The sequence below is a fragment of the Microcaecilia unicolor genome, chromosome 5, assembly GCF_901765095.1.
Source record: "Microcaecilia unicolor chromosome 5, aMicUni1.1, whole genome shotgun sequence".
Lineage (NCBI taxonomy): Eukaryota > Metazoa > Chordata > Amphibia > Gymnophiona > Siphonopidae > Microcaecilia > Microcaecilia unicolor.
The window spans coordinates 153,257,428-153,276,629 of record NC_044035.1 but is presented as its reverse complement, the minus strand read 5'-3'; the positions used below and the strand labels follow the sequence as shown (position 1 = coordinate 153,276,629).

At 42.3% G+C, this 19,202-nt stretch overlaps 1 protein-coding gene across 2 annotated transcripts in view; it reads right to left on the bottom strand.

Annotated features, from left to right (window-relative positions):
• The window catches only part of LOC115470354 (E3 ubiquitin-protein ligase MARCH8-like), a 195,939-nt gene that overhangs the window by 112,293 nt on the left and 64,444 nt on the right, over nucleotides 1-19,202 (bottom strand). Inside the window, exon 1 of one of the 2 annotated variants that reach the window (XM_030203438.1) lies at nucleotides 13,668-13,934. The exons of the other annotated variant lie outside the window; for it this stretch is intronic. Coding sequence (XP_030059298.1) covers nucleotides 13,668-13,697 — 30 coding nt within the window. The 5' untranslated portion in view covers nucleotides 13,698-13,934. Of the gene's footprint in view, nucleotides 1-13,667; nucleotides 13,935-19,202 lie in introns of those variants that run through there. 2 annotated transcript variants of the gene reach the window in all.

Here is a 19,202-nt window from a genome sequence, read left to right as displayed (position 1 = left end):
CCAAAGGAGTCTAAGGTTCTAGAGTCCTTGCCCGGGGGCGCTGAAGCATGCTCCCTAGAACTCTTAGCCTTCTTTAGGGCCAGATCCACAACTCCAGAATCATGAGGCAACTGAGTGCGCATCAGATCTGGGTCCCCATGGATCCGGTACTGGGACTCGATCTTCTTGGGGATGTGGGGATTAGTTAAAGGCTTGGTCCAGTTTGCCAGCAATGTCTTTTTGAGGACATGGTGCAGGGGAACAGTGGACGCTTCCTTAGGTGGAGAAGGATAGTCCAGGAGCTCAAACATTTCAGCCCTGGGCTCGTCCTCCACAACCACCGGGAAGGGGATGGCCGTAGACATCTCCCGGACAAAGGAAGCGAAAGACAGACTCTCAGGAGGAGAAAGCTGTCTTTCAGGAGAGGGAGTGGGATCGGAAGGAAGACCCTCAGACTCCTCGTCAGAGAAATATCTGGGGTCTTCTTCCTCTTCCCACGAGGCCTCACCCTCGGTGTCAGACACAAGTTCACGGACCTGTGTCTGCAACTGTGCCCGACTCGACTCCGTGGAGCCACGTCCACGATGGGGGCGTCGAGAGGTAGACTCCCTCGCCCGCATCGGCGAAGCTCCCTCCGCCGACGTAGTCGGGGAGCCTTCCTGGGTGGCGACGGCAGCCGGCACGCACCGCACTCGGGTACCGACACCGGAGACCTCACCTCAGGCGATGGGCCAGCCAGCGCCACGCTCGACGGTACCGGAGGCGCAAGCACCGTCAGTACCGGAGGGGTAGGGCGCAACAGCTCTCCCAGGATCTCTGGGAGAACGGCCCGGAGGCTCTCGTTCAGAGCGGCTGCAGAGAAAGGCAGGGAAGTCGATGCAGGCGTCGACGTCAGAACCTGTTCCGGGCGTGGAGGCTGTTCCGGGCTGTCCAAAGTGGAGCGCATCGACACCTCCTGAACAGAGGGTGAGCGGTCCTCTCGGTGCCGATGCCTGCTGGGTGCCGACTCCCTCGGCGACCCAGAGCTCTCGGTACCGACACGGGAAGGGGACCGGTGACGATGCTTCTTCGACTTCTTGGAACGAAGCATGTCACCGGGGCTTCCCGGTACCGACGAGGAGGACGTAGAATCCAGCCGTCGCTTCCTCGGGGCCGAGGCCGAAGGAGGTCGGTCTCGGGGGGGCTGTACCGCAGGAGCCCTCAGGGTAGGGGGAGACCCACCCGAAGGCTCACCGCCACCAGCAGGGGAATGGACAGCCCTCACCTGCACTCCAGACGATGCACCATCGTCCGACGACATCAGCAGACGAGGTCCCGGTACCACCGACGTCGATGCAGCTATCCGATGTCTCGGCGCCGATGCAGAGGGCCGATGCCTCGATGCACTCGATGCACTGGCGGCCGAGGATGAAACTCTGGACGCTGAAGACGTCGATGCACTCGATACCCCCGGTGCTGATGCCGACGAAGAGCCCGAGAATAAAACGTTCCACTGGGCCAATCTCGCTACCTGAGTCCGCCTTTGCAAAAGGGAACACAGACTACAGGCCTGAGGGCAGTGCTCGGCCCCCAGACACTGAAGACACGACGCGTGCCTGTCAGTGAGTGAGATTACCCAGGCGCACTGGGTGCACTTCTTGAAGCCGCTGGAAGGCTTCGATGTCATGGGCGGAAAAATCACGCCGGCGAAATCAAAGGCCGAAATGGCGAAAATGAGCACCAAAACTTTGAGGGAGAAAAATCTCGACCGAGGCCGAAAAGAGGCCTACCCCGACGACGAAAGAAAACTTACCGGGGCAAAATCTGAAAAATACGGGAAGGGGCAAACGAAACCCGAGAGGGCTTCCGGAGCACTTCCCAAACAGTTTTTGAGGATTTTCCGAAGAAAAAACACGTTGAAAAAGGACGCGCGAGGTCGACTTTCCGGGGCTCGACACGGCGAAAACACGACCATACCGAGTGCGGACGAAAGAAGACTGGCCGGCTCGAGCCGGTTTCGGGCGGGAAGACGGCCGCAGCATGCGCCGGTGCGCACAGGCGCGCGAGGGCTAGCAAAGGACTTTGCTAGTGAAGATTCCGATTGGAGGGGCTGCCGTGGACGTCACCCATCAGTGAGAACAAGCAGCCTGCTTGTCCTCGGAGAATTAATATAATCCTTTTGTAAAATTTTAAACTCATCTACTGATCAAATTCTTCTAATCAAAGAAACTGTGAGAAAAGAAGACTGCTTTTTTTAATGTCACTGGATAAAAGCTCCATATTGCAACAAGGTATTTCAGTCAGTAGTTTAGAAAAGACCAAATTATTAAACCCATTCTCATTTTTGTAGACCTGGACATCCAAAAACATTATCTGTTTTTTATCGAACTGTACCTCAAATCCAATTGTACAGAGGAGTTAAATATTTAACAAAAATATGCAATTGATGTACCTTTTCCAATGTGTAATGTACATGATCTTTCCATTTGCTTTTCATATAGAAGCTTACCAATGATGGGGGGGGGGGGGGGGGGGGGGGGGGAATAAGACCGCACAGCTATTGGCACCAAATGAGGGTATGGTATCCTATCCCAAACAGTTGGTGACACATCCAAAGCCTCATCTTGTAGTATAGAGGATTAGAGGGCTGGGACACACTAGTGAGTCACCTAGGAGGTATGTCACCAAAAGTTTGACAGACAGCTATAAACTGTATTTCAAAAATATCTACAAGATCACATAAGATGTTTAAAAAGTATATAATATATAAGATTTTATTTCAGACATCTTTGTTTTAAGAAACATATCCATGTAAATACTCAGGTGCTCCAATACTGAATCATTATGTGAAATTATAGAGGGGGTCTTTTACGTAGGCACGCTAGCGTTTTTAGCACGCATTAAAAACAGGTGCGTGCTATACGCTAAAGACGCCCATAGGAATACATTGGCATCTTTAGTGTTTAGCGCACACCTATTTTTAATGCACGCTAAAAACGCCAAAGCGCCTACGTAAAAGACCCCCAGAACACAGAACTGTAGAATATTTTAGTCTATAAACCGCTTTGATCCTTTGCTTGAAAAGAAGGTATAGTAGTACCAAATAAACAGGACCTTGTTCAACCTTTTGTGCATCTTAAGAAGTATATATAATACAATACTTTGAATACAATAGAATCACATGGATACCTTGATTGGAAAGTGGTTTTGAAAAAATATTTTATATGCTACAGTGATTGATTTAAACGGCCAGGTTCAGGCTGCTGATTGGTTCTCATCAATTATGTGTCTTGTTAACAATTGGCTACTTTGCATCAGGGCAGCTCTAATAAATGACAATAAGAAAGGTAGCCTAACTCTAAAAGAAAGTGAAGCAGACTGTAAGGCATCTTGCCTGCTAGCCAGTGTTAGCCTTGAAACATTTTAGCACACAATGGAGGCCTTTGTTGGGAACAGAGGTTAGAGATGTTCTTTATTGTAGGACCAACATTCTGGAATAATCTTCCATTGGAGTTGAGGCAGATAACATCATTGCTCTCCTTCAAGACATATCTAAAAGCTTATTTGAAGATTTGGCTACGTTGGGAAAGATAAGTGTGTATGCGATTGTGCATTTTATATTTTGCTTTTTCTTTTAGTTTTTATTTTATATATGTGGGTTTAAGCTTGAAACCCACAGATAACACAGGATTTAAAGTATCAAATAAACGAGAGATAAGCTGGCATTCTATGTGAAGAAAGTGCATATTAGTTATATAGTAGGGAAAAAAAGATAATTTTGGACTCATATTAGCACTCTTGCTTTGAATGAGAAGTTTTCTGAACTATAACTACCTTCAAACCCCATGAGTCTTACAACTTGCTAGCTAGAAAGAGCAATATAAATTCTGAGACCTTTTTCTCCTCAATGCACTTGGGTTATGCTAGTATTTCCTTAACCTCTATTTGGATTATAAAGTTAAACACAATTGGGGTAATATTTAAACAGCAGCAGTCAGGGGGGGGGGGTTCTTAACCAGATAGCTTCTGGCACTGCCTTAGTTCTGCCCCTGTTCCACCCTGACATTACCCAGTCAGTTCTGAGGCAATCAGACATGATAGTCAGCTGCATTAACAGATAATGCTGCTGAATATTATAGCCTGGGCCAGGTTTAACTAGCTGTAAAAATCAACCCCAACATCTTCCTACCATTTTAAATGCATCATTATTATTTAATTACTTATTTAAACAGACAATAATAAATTGAAAATAGTATATGAAGAAGTCTGGACACCCTTTTTAAAAAGTTGCTATTAAAGTCTAAAAGTTAATTGGCGTGTTAGATCTTCAGATAGTCAGTCGAAGACAATTACAGGGTTGAACAAATACTCTGACCCTTCTAATCTCTCAGGTTGTCACTATTGTTCTGTCTACTTTCAATAGCCACAGGCTTCTCTAAGCTGCTGTCTGAGTATTTCAAAATGATGATAATTTATGCTTAGAAAGCAAGAGAAGGCTACTAAAAAAAAAAAAATCTCTAAATACTTCCAGATATCAGAAAGATTGTTAAGAAATGGAAGTTACTTGTAACTGTTGAAATCTGCAACATCTGAAAGACCAAGAAAAATTTCTCAAAGAATTAATCAAAAACTGCCCAGATTTGCAAAACGAAATCCAAAAGATGTGTTAACAACTTGCTGAAAAATGTAGCCGACACCAGAATTTATTTTATTATTTTTATTTTTGTTACATTTGTACCCCGCGCTTTCCCACTCATGGCAGGCATATGGCAGGCTCAATAGCTGTCCACAGGTCTGCAATACATTACTTATACAAAAATCTTTGGTATGGCTCTATATTTTTGACAGCGTATTTCTTACAATATTGTTGTTGGCAATCTTTGGGATCATTGTCTTCTCTCTTATATATCTTTGCAATAAAAAAATCAAGTTATTAAAAAACCCCAAAAGACCCATAGGAATATAATGAGCATCTCTATCGTTAGCATGCGCTAAAACGTTTGCAAACCTACAGTGTGACTTAGTAAACAGGGCCCTTAGTTGGCTAGAGGGGATATCTGGAAGCTATTATTTCTGCTAAGGGAGGTGTTACAAAGTACTGATTGAAAAGATGTCCAAACTTTTGTATCTGCCATATTCGTTGTTTTCTTATTTTGAATATGTAAAAACTGTAAATAAATACTAACTATGGCTTAAAAATTGTAGAAATATGTCATGTCAAAATTGTACCACGTAGAGTTTGTGTCAGCTTCTGTTCTGTTAGGGATTCATTGCAACATACAATTTAGCTGGGGTTCCTAAATATTTGCATAGAACTGTAAACTTTTTCCAACATTTCACTGAGTCGGAAAGAATAAAATATCTTGACCCACTGTTAATACTATCTGGAAAGTGTCTTTAATACTGCAAATTATATTGTTTAGCTTTGTAGTTTTTGTAAACTGATGGGTCAATATTCAAAGTGATTTAACTGGGCAGCAGAGACTCCTACCTGGTTAAATCTCCCGTGCAGGGCTATTTGCTGATATTCAGTGGCCCTTATCCAGATAGAACTGATATACGTAGCACTAACTGCCTAAGCCAAAACTGGATATTCAGTGGGCAGTCCAGCGGCAGAACTGACACTTAACTGGTTAAGTGCTGATATACAGCCCTTAACAGGCTAAGGGGTCCTTTTAATAAGGTGTGCTAACGGATTTAGTGTGCGCTAAATGCCATGCAGCCCCACTGTATACCTATGGGCTGCATGGCACTTAACGCACACGAAGTCGTTCGCACACCTCAGTAAAAGGACCCCTAAGTTAGCCAGCCAAATAGGACTGCATAAATAACAGTCCTATCTTTGGTCGGTTTAACTTTAATGGTTAAGGCTGAATATTGGCAATTAACCAGTTAAGTTCTGGCTATCCACATATACCTATATATTCAATACCAGTGTCCAGAGAAACTACTTCCAGTTTCTTGCAAGAAATAGGAAGCAGTTGCTCTCCAATTTTAACAGGCAGTCAGAGCTGGCCAAAGATAAGCAGAGCAGTGGAAAGACAAGCTCCTGCAGAGCCAACCCAAGGATATTTGACACCCCTAGCTGAACCTTCAGACGTGTGCCCTTCCCCCATCAAGAGTGACAAGGCCCTCCTCCCCCATTTCCAGCATCTCTCCTTTCCTTCCTTACCATTCCATAGCCCAGCATCACGCCCCCCATATCCCCCTCCATGGCATACAGTATTTCTCTCCTTCCCTACCTCCCCCCCCCCATGGTCTCCATCTCTCTCTCCTTCCCCTTCATGGTCTCCAGCATCTTTATCCCTCCTTCCCTCCGCCCACTTGGTTACCAGCATCTCTCTTCTCGCCTCTCCCCCCTGTGGTGTCCAGTATTCCTCCTGTTCCTTCCTTTCCTCCCTCCACCTTCCCCCTGCCCCACAAAGTGTTCAGCACCTTACCTTCCTTCTTCTGGAGCAGCAACTCGGCAGTCAGCACCTACAGGAGATGCATCACAGCTAATGTGGGGCCTTGAGCATCCGTGCATACCCAAGGCCACCCAGCTCCCACCCTCTGAACTTCCTATTTCAGAGGGGAAAGGAAATCAGCAGACCTTGAACAGGTGTGGAAGCTCAAGGCCCCACACCAACCATGCTGTGTGTTCTATAGATGACTCTTGCATTGCTGCCACCCCCAGAAGAAAGGAGGTAAGACACTGAAGATCTCATGGTAGAAGGAAGGAAGAAGGATGGTGGACACTAAGAGGGGTGGGACAGGGATGCTGGAGACTGTGCTGGTACCACCTCCTAAACTGTACCTTCCTATGTGGATGGGCCAGCCTTTAATTCCCATCAGTCTGGAGGTAAAGTGAAGGCAGCAGCAATAGCTGGCAGGAAAATATTGGTGGGGACAGGGCTGGTGTGCTCCCCCCCCCCCATTCCAACACCTATGGAGTAAGTAGTGGAGTTTGGTCCAGGGAAGGAATGTGTGCATGGAGATTTCATTTTGAAATGAGAATTTCAATTTTAATGTGCATATTTTGCACCTGCTTCAAAGCAGATGCAAAATATGTGAATACTAAAGTAAATGTGTTTCTCTGCTCCACAGAGAGTTTCCCTGTGAAAATTAGCTTGCATGCAGTATTACAATTGACTTCTATATCTTCCAGCATAATGTGACAACACTAATTTCATGAACAATGAAACATATTCAAGAAGGTTATTTGTTATCAGCCAAGCACCACAGCAAATCACATGCTTGCCTATCTATTAAAATACTAAAATTCCACTGTAGAGGCTTAGAAGCAAGTACACAAATACTGCCTCTTTTTATGATCAACTGAATAACTAAAATGTCTATTCTATTCCAAGATTTCCATTCCGCTTTTAACCTCAAGGTACAAAATGGATTACAAAATTAAAGAAATATCCCATTTTGATAGAATATATAATTATTCAATAATTCATACAATTAAAAATTGTCATCACATCATTAAAAATTATTGCTGTAAATCAGAATCTAAAAAGAAAAAAAGATAAGTTTTTAAACTTTTCAAAAAGAACTGAAAAGCGTAGTCAAGTTAACTTTCACAAGTAGCCTATTCCATATTTAAGCTCCCATAGAGTTGAAATGCATATTCTTTACCGATGGAATATCAAGTGTCGTCCATTTGATGATGATTTCTTTGTCCACTGCTGCCGCTTCACCACACACCCGCGAAACATAATTCCATGCCTATCTTTGAATCTGTCTGGCTATCCAACTCTGCACTGAAATGCATCGTCCATTAATCTCTTGGCAAAAATGTCTGCTTTTTCACACAGAAGCGGACCATTACCTGGAACGTTCTGTGATCGGGCCAAATGAAACCACTTTAACAGTGCCGATTCTATGTTTTCGAACGCTGCCCTTTCCAAATGCTTTCTACTTCCAGTTAAAGACATTTCATATGCTTTTCTCTTTCCTGTCATATCCCATTTACTGTTTGTTTCACAAGACTCAGTCTTACACATATATGGTTGACTGTTTTTGTCTGTTCTCAACGTCAGTAATTATGGCAATTTTTGCTTCCAAATCAAGCGCAGAATGGCTACGAGGGTCTTTTACTTAGGTACGCTGGCGTTTTTAGCGCACATTAAAATAGGCGTGCGCTAAACGCTAAAGGTGCCCATAGGAATACATTGGCGTCTTTAGCGTTTAGCATGCGCTAAAAATGCCAGTGCACCTTAGTAAAAGACCCCCTATGTTTGTCAGACATCAGTACTGACCGTAAGTCAGTTCACCAAGTTTGTTGTAAATTGAGACCAGCCTTAAGTCAGTTTGCTAGAAGTGTGAACGCCATGTGAGCCCCTTATATACATGGTCCTTTGGAGTCATGGGACCATGTAAGATGGTCTCTTGTAACCAGAAGTCCATTATAACCGGGTCTGCTATAACCAAAGAGAAATACATTGGAAGTCCTATTCTCTCAGCTGGGGCAAAATGTTATGTCCGCTATATCCAATGGTCCATTATATCTGGGTCCCTTATAATGAAGTTCTACTATAGATTGTTACGGATTATTCGGAAAAGGATGGAGAACAAAACTGATAATATCACCATGTCTTTGTATAGGTGCAGGTTGTGAATACAACTTGAGTATTGTGTGCAGTTCTGGTTGCCCCATCTCATTAAGGATATAGTGCAACTAGTAAAGGATCAAAGAATGATGACAAAAATGGTAAAGGTTAAACAGATTAATGCTTTTCACCCTGTAGGAAAGGGTGAGTCAAACTGACAAGTTAAAGAGTAGTAAATCATCTGGACCGGATAGTATACACTCCAGGGTACTGAAAGAACTCAAACATGAAATTGCTGATCTGCTATTAGTTTATCTGTAACCTCTCATTAAAACTGTCAGTAGTACCTGAAGATTGGAGGGTGGCTAATGTTATGCTGATTTTTAAAAAGGGTTCCAGGGTGATCTAGGAAATTACAGACCGGAAAGCCTGATGCCAGTACAAATAATGGAAACTATTATAAAGAATAAAACTATCAAACACATAGACAGGCATGGTTTAATGGGACAGAATCAACATGGATACAGCCAAGGGAAATCTTGCCTCACCAAAATTAAAAAAGCCATGGGATAGGAGGCAATGTTTTGTTGGATTGGGAACTGATTAATAGACAGAAAACAGAGAGTGGTGTTAAATGGCCATGGTGAATAGTGGAGTGCCCCAAGGATCTGATCTGGGACTAGTGCTATTTAACATATTCATTAATTATCTATAAATTGGAATGACTGAGGTGATTAAATTTGCAGATGAAACAAAACTATTCAAAACTGTTAAACGTATGTGGACTGTGAAAAATTGCAGGAACACTGGGCAACCAACTGGCAGATTAAATTTAATGTGAACAAATGCAAAGTGATACACATTTTTTTAATTTATTTATTAGAATTTTACATTGATTACAAGAACATATCTTGTTTGGCAAAGATGATTTAACAAAGGAAAAATAAATAATAGTAAGTTCCCTTCTTACATTGAAATAGCAAAGGGTCAAAGGACAAGATAAGTTACAAGAAATTATATTACAATATAAGCTGAGATTTTTAAACATTAATTATTCATCTATAGTCCACAAAACAGGAGGCATACTAATATTTTGAGGAAATAGCAAAAGAATAACCTATAAATTCTTTGCTTAAGGAACTGGAGAATGAGAGGGAGTTCCGGGAGTCCTAATAATTCATGGAGTTGATGTAATTTGTCTTAACTGATCAGAGGGCAGTAAGGCTATTTTTGCATCCAAAAAGGAGCCAAATTGCATAGGGTCAAAAAATATATATTTGACCGAATGCAACTTAACTACACATTACACATTTACATGGAAAGTTCAACCACCAGATAGCGCCCAACTGTTGAATTTTTGGGCGAAGTTTAAGGAATTCTTTACGCCGTTTTTGGGTAGCCCTAGAGACATCCGGAAACATTCTTATTTTATAGTTCATAAAAAGCTGTTCTCTATGACGGAAAAATTGGTTTAATATCCAGTCCCTATCCGGCTGTAGTACAAAAGAGACAATTAAAGTCATTGGTATTAATCCCAAGTTATCATCTTCCAAAGTTTGAGTCAAATTTAAATCCAAGGTATCAAATGGGATTTCATTTCCTTGTTGTGATGTTTGTTGATTCTCTTTTCTCTTATAAGGTGGTAGAAAATAAATTCTTGAAATAGGTGGGTATGCCTTTTCCGGTATGCCCAGAACTTCACCTAAGTATTTTTTAAAAGTTATTAATGGAGCTATCATTGGTTGCTTAGGAAAATTTATCAATCGAAGAGTATTAGCTCTCTGTGCATTCTCTAAAGTTTCAATTTTGTTCTGTAGATATTGATTCTCTTTAATTAAATTGGTTTGCACTTGCTGTAAATTTCGTATTTCTTGCAAATTATTTTCTACTGAATTGTCCACAGTTTGTATTCGTCCTTCTAGGACTGGTATTTTATTCAACAACAGCTGAGATTGATCTGATAAAGGGGTAAGCTTTTGTACAAACAACGCTTCCAGTTTCTTTAGTGCCTCCCAAATGGCGTCTAACGTTATATTTTCTGGTTTCTCAGCAAGTAAAAACTTACTTGATACTTCCATCTGGGTAGGGTGCTCCAACAGCCCCGCTCCCTCTGAAGAATGGTCTCGAGTCAAGTCCTTCCCGTCATTCAGTCCCAACACTTCGTGTGTTGTTACTTTCGGCAGAATTTCAACCAGGGTGGGTCCCGCGCCGAGTTTCCCTTTCACCTCCTGGGTACTAGGGGTTTCTCGGTCCCTTCCTGGCGTATCTGCCGGCATAGGCGGGGCAAACCGCTGCTCGGGGCTCAATGTTGTTTCAGTTTCCAGACAGTGAGGCGGCTCTCCTTCTTCCGCTCTCTCCGTCAGCGGAATAGAGGCTCCCGACATTGCTCCCGGAGTGAAGTAATGCTCCAAAGTTGAGACCGACGGCAAAGCTGGAGCCGCTGGACCAACTATTTGCCTGCCCCTCCTCTTGGGCATTGCCGAGCAGGAGTTTAAGAGGAAAATAGGATATAAATCTGGAGCGTCTTTTCAAAGCTCCCTCTCAGATGCCATCTTGCAAAGTGATACACATTAGGAAGAATAATCCAAATTATAATTACTTGATGCTAGGTTCCACTTTAGGAGCAATCATCCACATTGCAGCATCAGAAGGAAATTTCAGCATGGGGCCTCCCAGCCTTCATGTGTCAACAGTTTCTGCTGCACCCTGCCCTTCCCTTTGCATGGCTTTCCATGGTGAGAGGAAGCCCTTGCAAGTGGTGGGAAGAGACACAGAGCAGTTTCTCAGTGATCGAGACTAGTAGGCCCTCTGTTGAATTTTCCTTGGGATACTACAACATGCTGTCCATCTTGTTCTACACAGCTGTGAGGTAAGGGGATGAAGGGAAAGAGCAGGTCTGAACAGGATAGGGAGGAGCCACATCCCCTTCCAGGGTTGTATATGGGCAGACATGCTTGAAATCCAGAGGCCTACCAAATAGAAGTTCTAACTAAACGGATAGTATAGGCACAGTGACTACACTATCTATATTTTCAGCACTATAACCTGTACGGATAATGGTGTTGAATATATATCCTAAGGTTGGCACCACCAGCGCTTCACTTAAAATAGTCACTGTGCTGGCTGAAAATGGAGCAATGCGTTTTTAAGTTTCTAAACTCACTGCGAAATTTAAATTAACAGCAAGTAAGAGGCTGGCAGGAGGAACAGGAAATAAATGTTTCATATAGTCTGTCTTTAATAACTAACCAGGACAGTTAAAATTAGAGTTCTTGCAATGAATAACATGGACTCAAAAAATGCTGAGCGGCTGGCCCCCATGTTTCCTGTTCTCTCTCAGTAACTCGAGTGCAACTTTTCATTAGGTGCTTTCCAGTTCAGTGTTGGAAATCTTACTATTCCTTACCCTCTTCCTCATCCCGTGTGTTGCTGCAAATTTGCATTTCCCCATATTTGAAACTGCATTCTCCTTCTGCTCCAAAACATGCAGCCTGAGATTTTGCTATATAGAAACGCTTCCAATAGTGTGTGTGCATAACTCTATGATACAAGACTATACATCCCTTGGCATGCCTTGTTCCCTCACAAACAGCCCTCTGCTCTCTTCCAAGTTTTGCTTCTCGGTAATATCCCTAAAAGGAATCCACAAAGGATCAATGGACAGCTGGTCACAAAGTAGCAGAATCTAATCCAGAAAAAAGAGAGGCAGATTAACACCAGTATTATCCACTCATAGAATGACCAGGTCAGGCTAACCTTTAAGATGGAGGTAAACATGAGATGCTAAACCTCTCCCTCAGTTGCCACATAAAGCTAACAGTTCCTACATCTATTAGTGAAGCAGTCCAGCAGAGTTGGAACTAGACTGACAGCTCTTTAAAAACAAACCCATATTTCAGTCATTATAGGATTGCGAGGAAGGCATTTTCTGATACAATTCAGGGGGGAAAGCAACTAACCCCTCCACCACCACCCCCCCAACAAAACAAAGCTGTTTGAGAATGGAAATGGTCCATAGAACAAAAATGTACAATTTGTGCCACAGTCAAAAACACAATACCTGGTTATAGTTTTTAAGACATGAAGCAGCTCAATATCATTTTACCACCAGCAATACAATGTTTAGCTTATTTGAATTCTTGATATACCCCCTTCAGTAACAAATTACATGAAAACTATTTACAATGATTCATAAAATAAAAAAAAACAGCATAAGAAAAAAAATGATTACATAGGTAGAATCTGTCTGTACATTGCCATAGCCTAAGAGAATCATGAGGCTTGGTCAAGTGAAATCAGCTCCATTTCCTATTTGATCACCATAGGCTAGGGAGCCGAAGAAACCAGTCTTGAATCCTTTGTAACTGGATTCAGCTCCAAGGTGAACAGGGAGTTGTAGGGGGAAGGGGGGCGATGGAGACCCCCCACACATTGTTGGGTAAATTCAAGATGTGCAGGGGAAACAGCAGGGTGGTGAAGAAATTTAGCATGCTCCTTGCTTGGAGACTGTTATCCATACTGTAAAAGAGACCAAGTAGCAACCTCCCTAGCAAATGAAATTATACATCAGTGACTGCAGGGGGGGGGGGGGGGTGCTCTTTGGAAATAATGCAGAGAGCTCAAACAAAGAGCCTTTGTCCCTGTGCTATCTTATTTCAGAAATCCCCTGCTTCCTTCTATAAGCTAGGGAAGCCGCCTGCAGGATTGAAAGACCTTATTAACGAACAGATAAAAAGAAGCAGGCCCTGGCTGCATGCACAAAGCAAGCATGTAAACATACCCATTCCCAGAATACTGAGATGTGCACGCGCTCCTGTTTAACAGGTTTGGCCTGGTATTTTCAACAGGACTGTGATCAATAAGGCACAATGTCCAGTTTCTTTCCTCTTATCATTTAACACTGCCACTCTCTGAGTACAGGCAGAACAAAATGGAGATTGAAAGGCTGTGGGTCACAGTGAGAAGCAGAGGTACTTCTGATCAGACAAGATGCTTTTTACCCCTCAACTTACACAGATCTGTTCCCTAGCAACCTTCAAACGCAAGCAAATGCACAGGAGAAAGACGGCGGGTCCAGGTCCTCCCTTCCTCTTTGTATTTCAGTGCTCTGAATCAGATGACAGAGCTCAGAGCATAGATCTGCTAGCATTAGCGAGGTATCGAACTTCCTACCTGAAGCTTCATTTTCCAGCAGGAATGCATTGGTATATGGAATACAGAGCTTCTCCCCCTGTCGCATGGCTCCTACGCTTGGGCTTGCAGACAGACGAACTGCATGGCAGATCCGGCAGATAGGACTAGCACTTGCTTGCCTAAGCTCGCCCGATCCTCCAGCAGCATTAGTTCGATGACAGGAGAGGAAACACTTCCTCCAGCTGACACCAGCAGAGAGAGGAAGGTGCTGAATTATTCACGAGTTCTCTGACTGTGCTCTGTCATCTGGCCCCCTTCCCTCCCGAGAGGAAAAACTCACAGATCAGCTGATGAGAGGAGAGAAAGCTCCCAGGCTCCTCTGTCTCCAGGCATCCTGCTCCCTCTCTGCCCTGCCTTCTGCACACACAAAGCAGCATTTTAAAGGACTCCACTAGCCTAGTCTTCCACCAAAAACTACATTTTTGAAGCTGATCAGTTGTGTGTATAAGTGGGATGTTAGGCACTGAACAGAACAGTTTGCAAGGCAGCAAGCAAGGTTCCCTTGTGAATCCTGCACACATGGCAAAACATAGGGCATAGAATATATAATAGTTTCATTAGGTGTTATAAAGCAGCACAGAAAAACCAAACTATTTAATGTTTTCTAATTATTTAAAATAATGATATGCTAAAATAACAGTCATTAAAACAATTACTTAAATAACATCTCACTAGTGCCTCTGCATGTTTATTGTACATGTAAATGTCCCTTGCTTCTCTGCAAACTATCTCCACTCTTTTGCAGTGCATAGGCTGTTTTAGGTCTAGAGCAGGAGTTCTATACAGGAGGAAAACGCCTCTATACGTTCAGAGGCGTTTTCCTCCCAAATACCTTTGCTCCTCTTGTGTCTTATATAAAAGTTATAAATTACTAACATAGTCAACACAATTATTTGTACCTACCTACGAGTTTTATTATTAGGGTTTGCCAGCCATACATAGTAGATGACAGCAGATAAAGATGTGAAGGGTCCATCCAGTCTGCCCTATAAATAGGGTTTCTGGTTTTCAGTTGTAATGTATTTTGTAAGATTTCTGAAGTTCCACAGAGCAAAACTGTAGAGCTTTGTACTGTGATTGTAAGCTCTCTTGAGCAGGGACTGTCCTTCCCCTTGTCTAAACTTGTACAGCGCTGCGTAACCCTGGCAGCGCTATAGAAATGCTAAGTAGTAGTAGTAGTGTTTCAGGTTTTTACAAGGTTCTGTAGAACTGAGTTATAGAGGTTTTGGTGTGTTAAGGTTCTTGAACTCAGATAACACTGAACTCTTTCCTCTGAGCCCTGGACCCTAAATAAAGCTGGAACCATTTTTGCTGAAAAAAGTGGCTTTAGACCAGGGGTTCTCAATCCAGTCCTCAGACATAACTAGCCAGTCAAGTTTTCAGGATACATACAATGAATAAACATAAGATACATTTGCATGCACCACCTCTGTTCTATGCAAATTTGTTTCATGCATATTCATTGTGGGTATCCTGAAAACCTGACTGGCTAGGTGTGTTCTGAGGACTGGATTGAGGACCCCCGGTCTACAGCCACTTCTTTCAGCAAAAATGGTTCCAGCTTTATTCAGGGTCCAGGGGTCGGAGGAAAGAGTACAGTGTTATGTAAATGAGTTCAAGAAAACTTCAAGAACCTTAACACACCAAAAGCTCTACAACTCAGTTCTACAGAACCTTGTAAAAACCTGAAACACAGTACAAAGCTCTACAGTTTTGCTCTGTGGAACTTCAGAAATCTTACAAAATACATTATAACTGAAAACCAGAAACCCTATTTATAGGGCAGACTGGATGGACCGTGCAAGTCTTTATCTGCTGTCATCTACTATGTATAGCTGGCAAATCTTGATAATACACTCTCAATGGAGAATTTGAATTTGGGTTTTCCTGTTATATCTGAAAACCCCTTATCATCTATCCTCTGATAATCCAGTAACATCATTTGGCATCATCAGAGCTGGGCTTGCTTCTGTCCACTCTTGGTGACTGCATGGTCATATTGAGCAACTACCAGCCAAACAGGAGGTAGACATTTCCTGCCCCACAAAAGTCAACGTTGAAATGAATTGGACTAGACTTGCAATTTCATTTTTGTTTTTCCAACACTGAGACTCGGAGACTGTGGTAATACTGCTATTGGAGCAGGGCTAAGTACATATTGCAAAATGAAGGCAAACAATTTTTGACTGACAAGTACATTAAATGTTCAAAAATGCTCCAAAAGTGGACGATGATGACATTTTTCATGAAAAAAATGAATTACTCTGAAATTAAAGAATAAAAGTGCTTTAGTATATGTAGCAGATTGTCTATTATATAGTAGCATAGTAAATATTGGCAGATAAAGATCTGCAGGGTTCATCCAGTCTGACCAATGCACTGGTTCCATTTCTTCACAATTAAACATTGGCATACTTAATCTCTACCAATTTTGGGGCATAAGCTGTAGAAGGCTGCTTGGCATTGGTCCTACTTCCCAACTATTAGCCTGCAAAAGACAAAGGGTGTAATTTGATAGTAGGGTACCTACGTAAATGTCAAGCAAAGTGCCATTTTATAAAGATAACACAGGTACCTATATAACTTTACAAAACACTCCTAAAATGACCCCAAAATTTATACCTGCAGGCACATTTACATCTTCTCAAAGGTGTGAATGTGTACGAGTACTTTATCAATGTGTAAATGTATGGCCCAATATTCATATTGAAACCACCCTCTCAAACAAAGAACAAATCACAACATGTCACGTAATATCAGAGGCATAGCAACACTTAAATGTATGTCATTCAACCATCAATTTTTGTATGTTTACTCTCTCCCCTTAACCAAAAGTCACTAGTTCACTCCCTATCCCCAAAGGTGGCCAGGCTTTGGGTTCTTTGACCTCCATCCCATTACACATCCTTTCAGGGCCCTCTAGAACCCTTCCAACCCTCAGCTACTAGTATTCTATTCTTTTCACATCTCCGCTGCCTCCCTTGCTTCTACAGACAAGCGAAAAGGAGGCACAAACCTCACGTGACTGTGAGAATGAAACAAAAAAGTGAGGTATAAACTAGGAGGATATCAACCAGTCTTTATTGGTAACAGCTAAAAGGTGACCCGACACGGCCATGTTTCGGCACAATTGGCTTGCCTCAGGGGTAAAATAGATCATTAAAAGGGGATCTACTTGACCCCTGAGGCAGGCCAATTGTGCCGAAACACGGCCATGTCAGGTCACCTATTAGCTGTTACCAATAAAGACTGGTTGATATCCTGCTGGTTTATACCTCACTTTTTTGTTTGATTCCCTTGCTTCTACTCCATATCTCCATCTCATCTCTAATACCCCTCATAGGGGCCCTTTTACTAAGGTGCGCCCAAAGGTGGGCTGCACTGGTGTAGGCACATGTCATGCACTGGTCCATTTCCTGAGTGTACCTGGAAAAAAGAGATTTTTTTTTATTGTGCCAGAAAATGGACATGCGGCAAAATGAAACCCAGCGTGCGTCCATTTTCGGCCCGAGACCTTAACGCCACCCACTGACTTAGCGGTAAGGTCCCACACGCTATCCGTGCAGTAAGTGTCCAGATGTGCCAACTGCCAATTACCACTGGGTAAGCGCCCCAAAAACAGAATTACCGCATGCGGTAGTACCAATTTGACGTGTGCTGGACGTGCGTAGGCACCTACTCACCTTAATTAAAGGGCCCCACAGAGAGGCAGAAGCATACACTTGCCAACTCTTGTCCTCATGCCTCCTTTATTTGACCCTAATACTTCTCCCTCTCCCCTTAAAAGTATTTCAATGGGTTACACTCCCATCTCAGACCAGAAGTATCAGCGACACAGAGGAGTAATGCTGGATACAGGAGGAGGAATAGAGACACAGATGCTGAAAATGGAGGGAGGATAGAGACAGAATCATAGAGGGGAGATGGAGATGCTAGACAGGACAGATAACGGACACAGGGAAGATGGATGAAGGGTATGGAGAGAGAAGAAATGTGAAACAGACAGGAGACTGGCAAGAAAATTAGAAAAGAAAAACGCAGAAGAGACACTGGGACCAAAGCAAAATAGAAAAATAAAATGATCAGACAACAAAGATAGAAAAATATTTTATTGTGAATTTATTAATTGGAATGTGTCAGCTTTGGCAAATGTGCATCTCTGATACTTTGCATTTCAGTTTCTGTTCCTCTAGCAAAGAATATGTATAGTCTGACTTTTTGAGGTTTCCAGTTCAGTTTTTTTGCCTCTGTCTATAACTGTTTCATATTTGTTGAGAGTCTGTTTGTGTTTTATGCATGTGATCAAGGTGTGGTATTGTGCTAGCATGTAGCTTCTGTGTGGTATTCTGCTAGTATTTAGTTTCTGTTTAGGGATCTGTAGCAGTCTGACTTGTTCTGTTTTTTCCCAGCAGGAAGTATATTGGTATTCTAAGGTGCTGCATTTTTATAGATGGGATTTATTTTATTTATTTAAAAGCTTTTCTATTCCACCAATCTACAATCCTCAGTGGAACATAGCAGAACAATAATAAAATATAATAAAAATGAAAAGAACGTAAAGGATCCACAGACAAACATCACTAATCAAGCTCTATCGAGCAGGGACTGTCTCTCTGTGTCAGGTGTTCAGCGTTGCGTGCATCTGGTAGCGCTAAACAAATGTTAATAATAATAATAATCAACATTTCAATAATATTTCATATATTTGTAATTCGGATGCTTCATAAGCACACTGAATCAAAAAAAAAAAAAGTCTTAAGTCTCTTTTTAAATAGCTCCAGATTTCTTACTGCTGTCAGATCCTACAGCAGTGAGTTCCAGAACTTTGAACCAACTATAAAGAAAATTGATGCGCTGTACTCATGAAAATAAACTGTACGAAAAGAAGAGAAATCTAGCATATTCATGGTCAGATTTTAAGCTTCTAGATGGGTGGTGTAGATGTAAACTAGATGCAACTGCAACTGAAACACGATTGGTAAATACTTTAAATATCAACAATATGATCTTATATTGCATAAGCACTGGTGATATAAGGTCGCTATAATAATCAAACTGAGATAACTACTTTACTGTGAATAACCAAATGACAATTTTCCAAAGTGAGACAATCCTTTAAACGTCTCAGTAATTTCAACTTTGAAAAGACCATACTGACGTACTTGATCTTTCATCGTTAAGGCAGAATCAAAAATCAGACCCAAAGACCTCACTTTTTCTACTAAATTAATTTCAACACCATCTACCATAAGAGACTTCAGCACTTTCTCAATATGATGACTAGTGAGTAACATAATTTGAGTCTTCCCCATATTGAGTTTCAGATGGTTCGCCTTCATCTAACTATTGACAGTTCACAAATACAAACAAAGCAACGTTATACATAAGAACATAAGAGCAGCCATACTGGGTCAGACCAATGGTCCATCTAGTCCATAGAAACATGATGGCAGATAAAGGTCATATGACCCATCCAGTCTGCCCATCCTCTGTAACCCCTAATTCTTCCTGTTC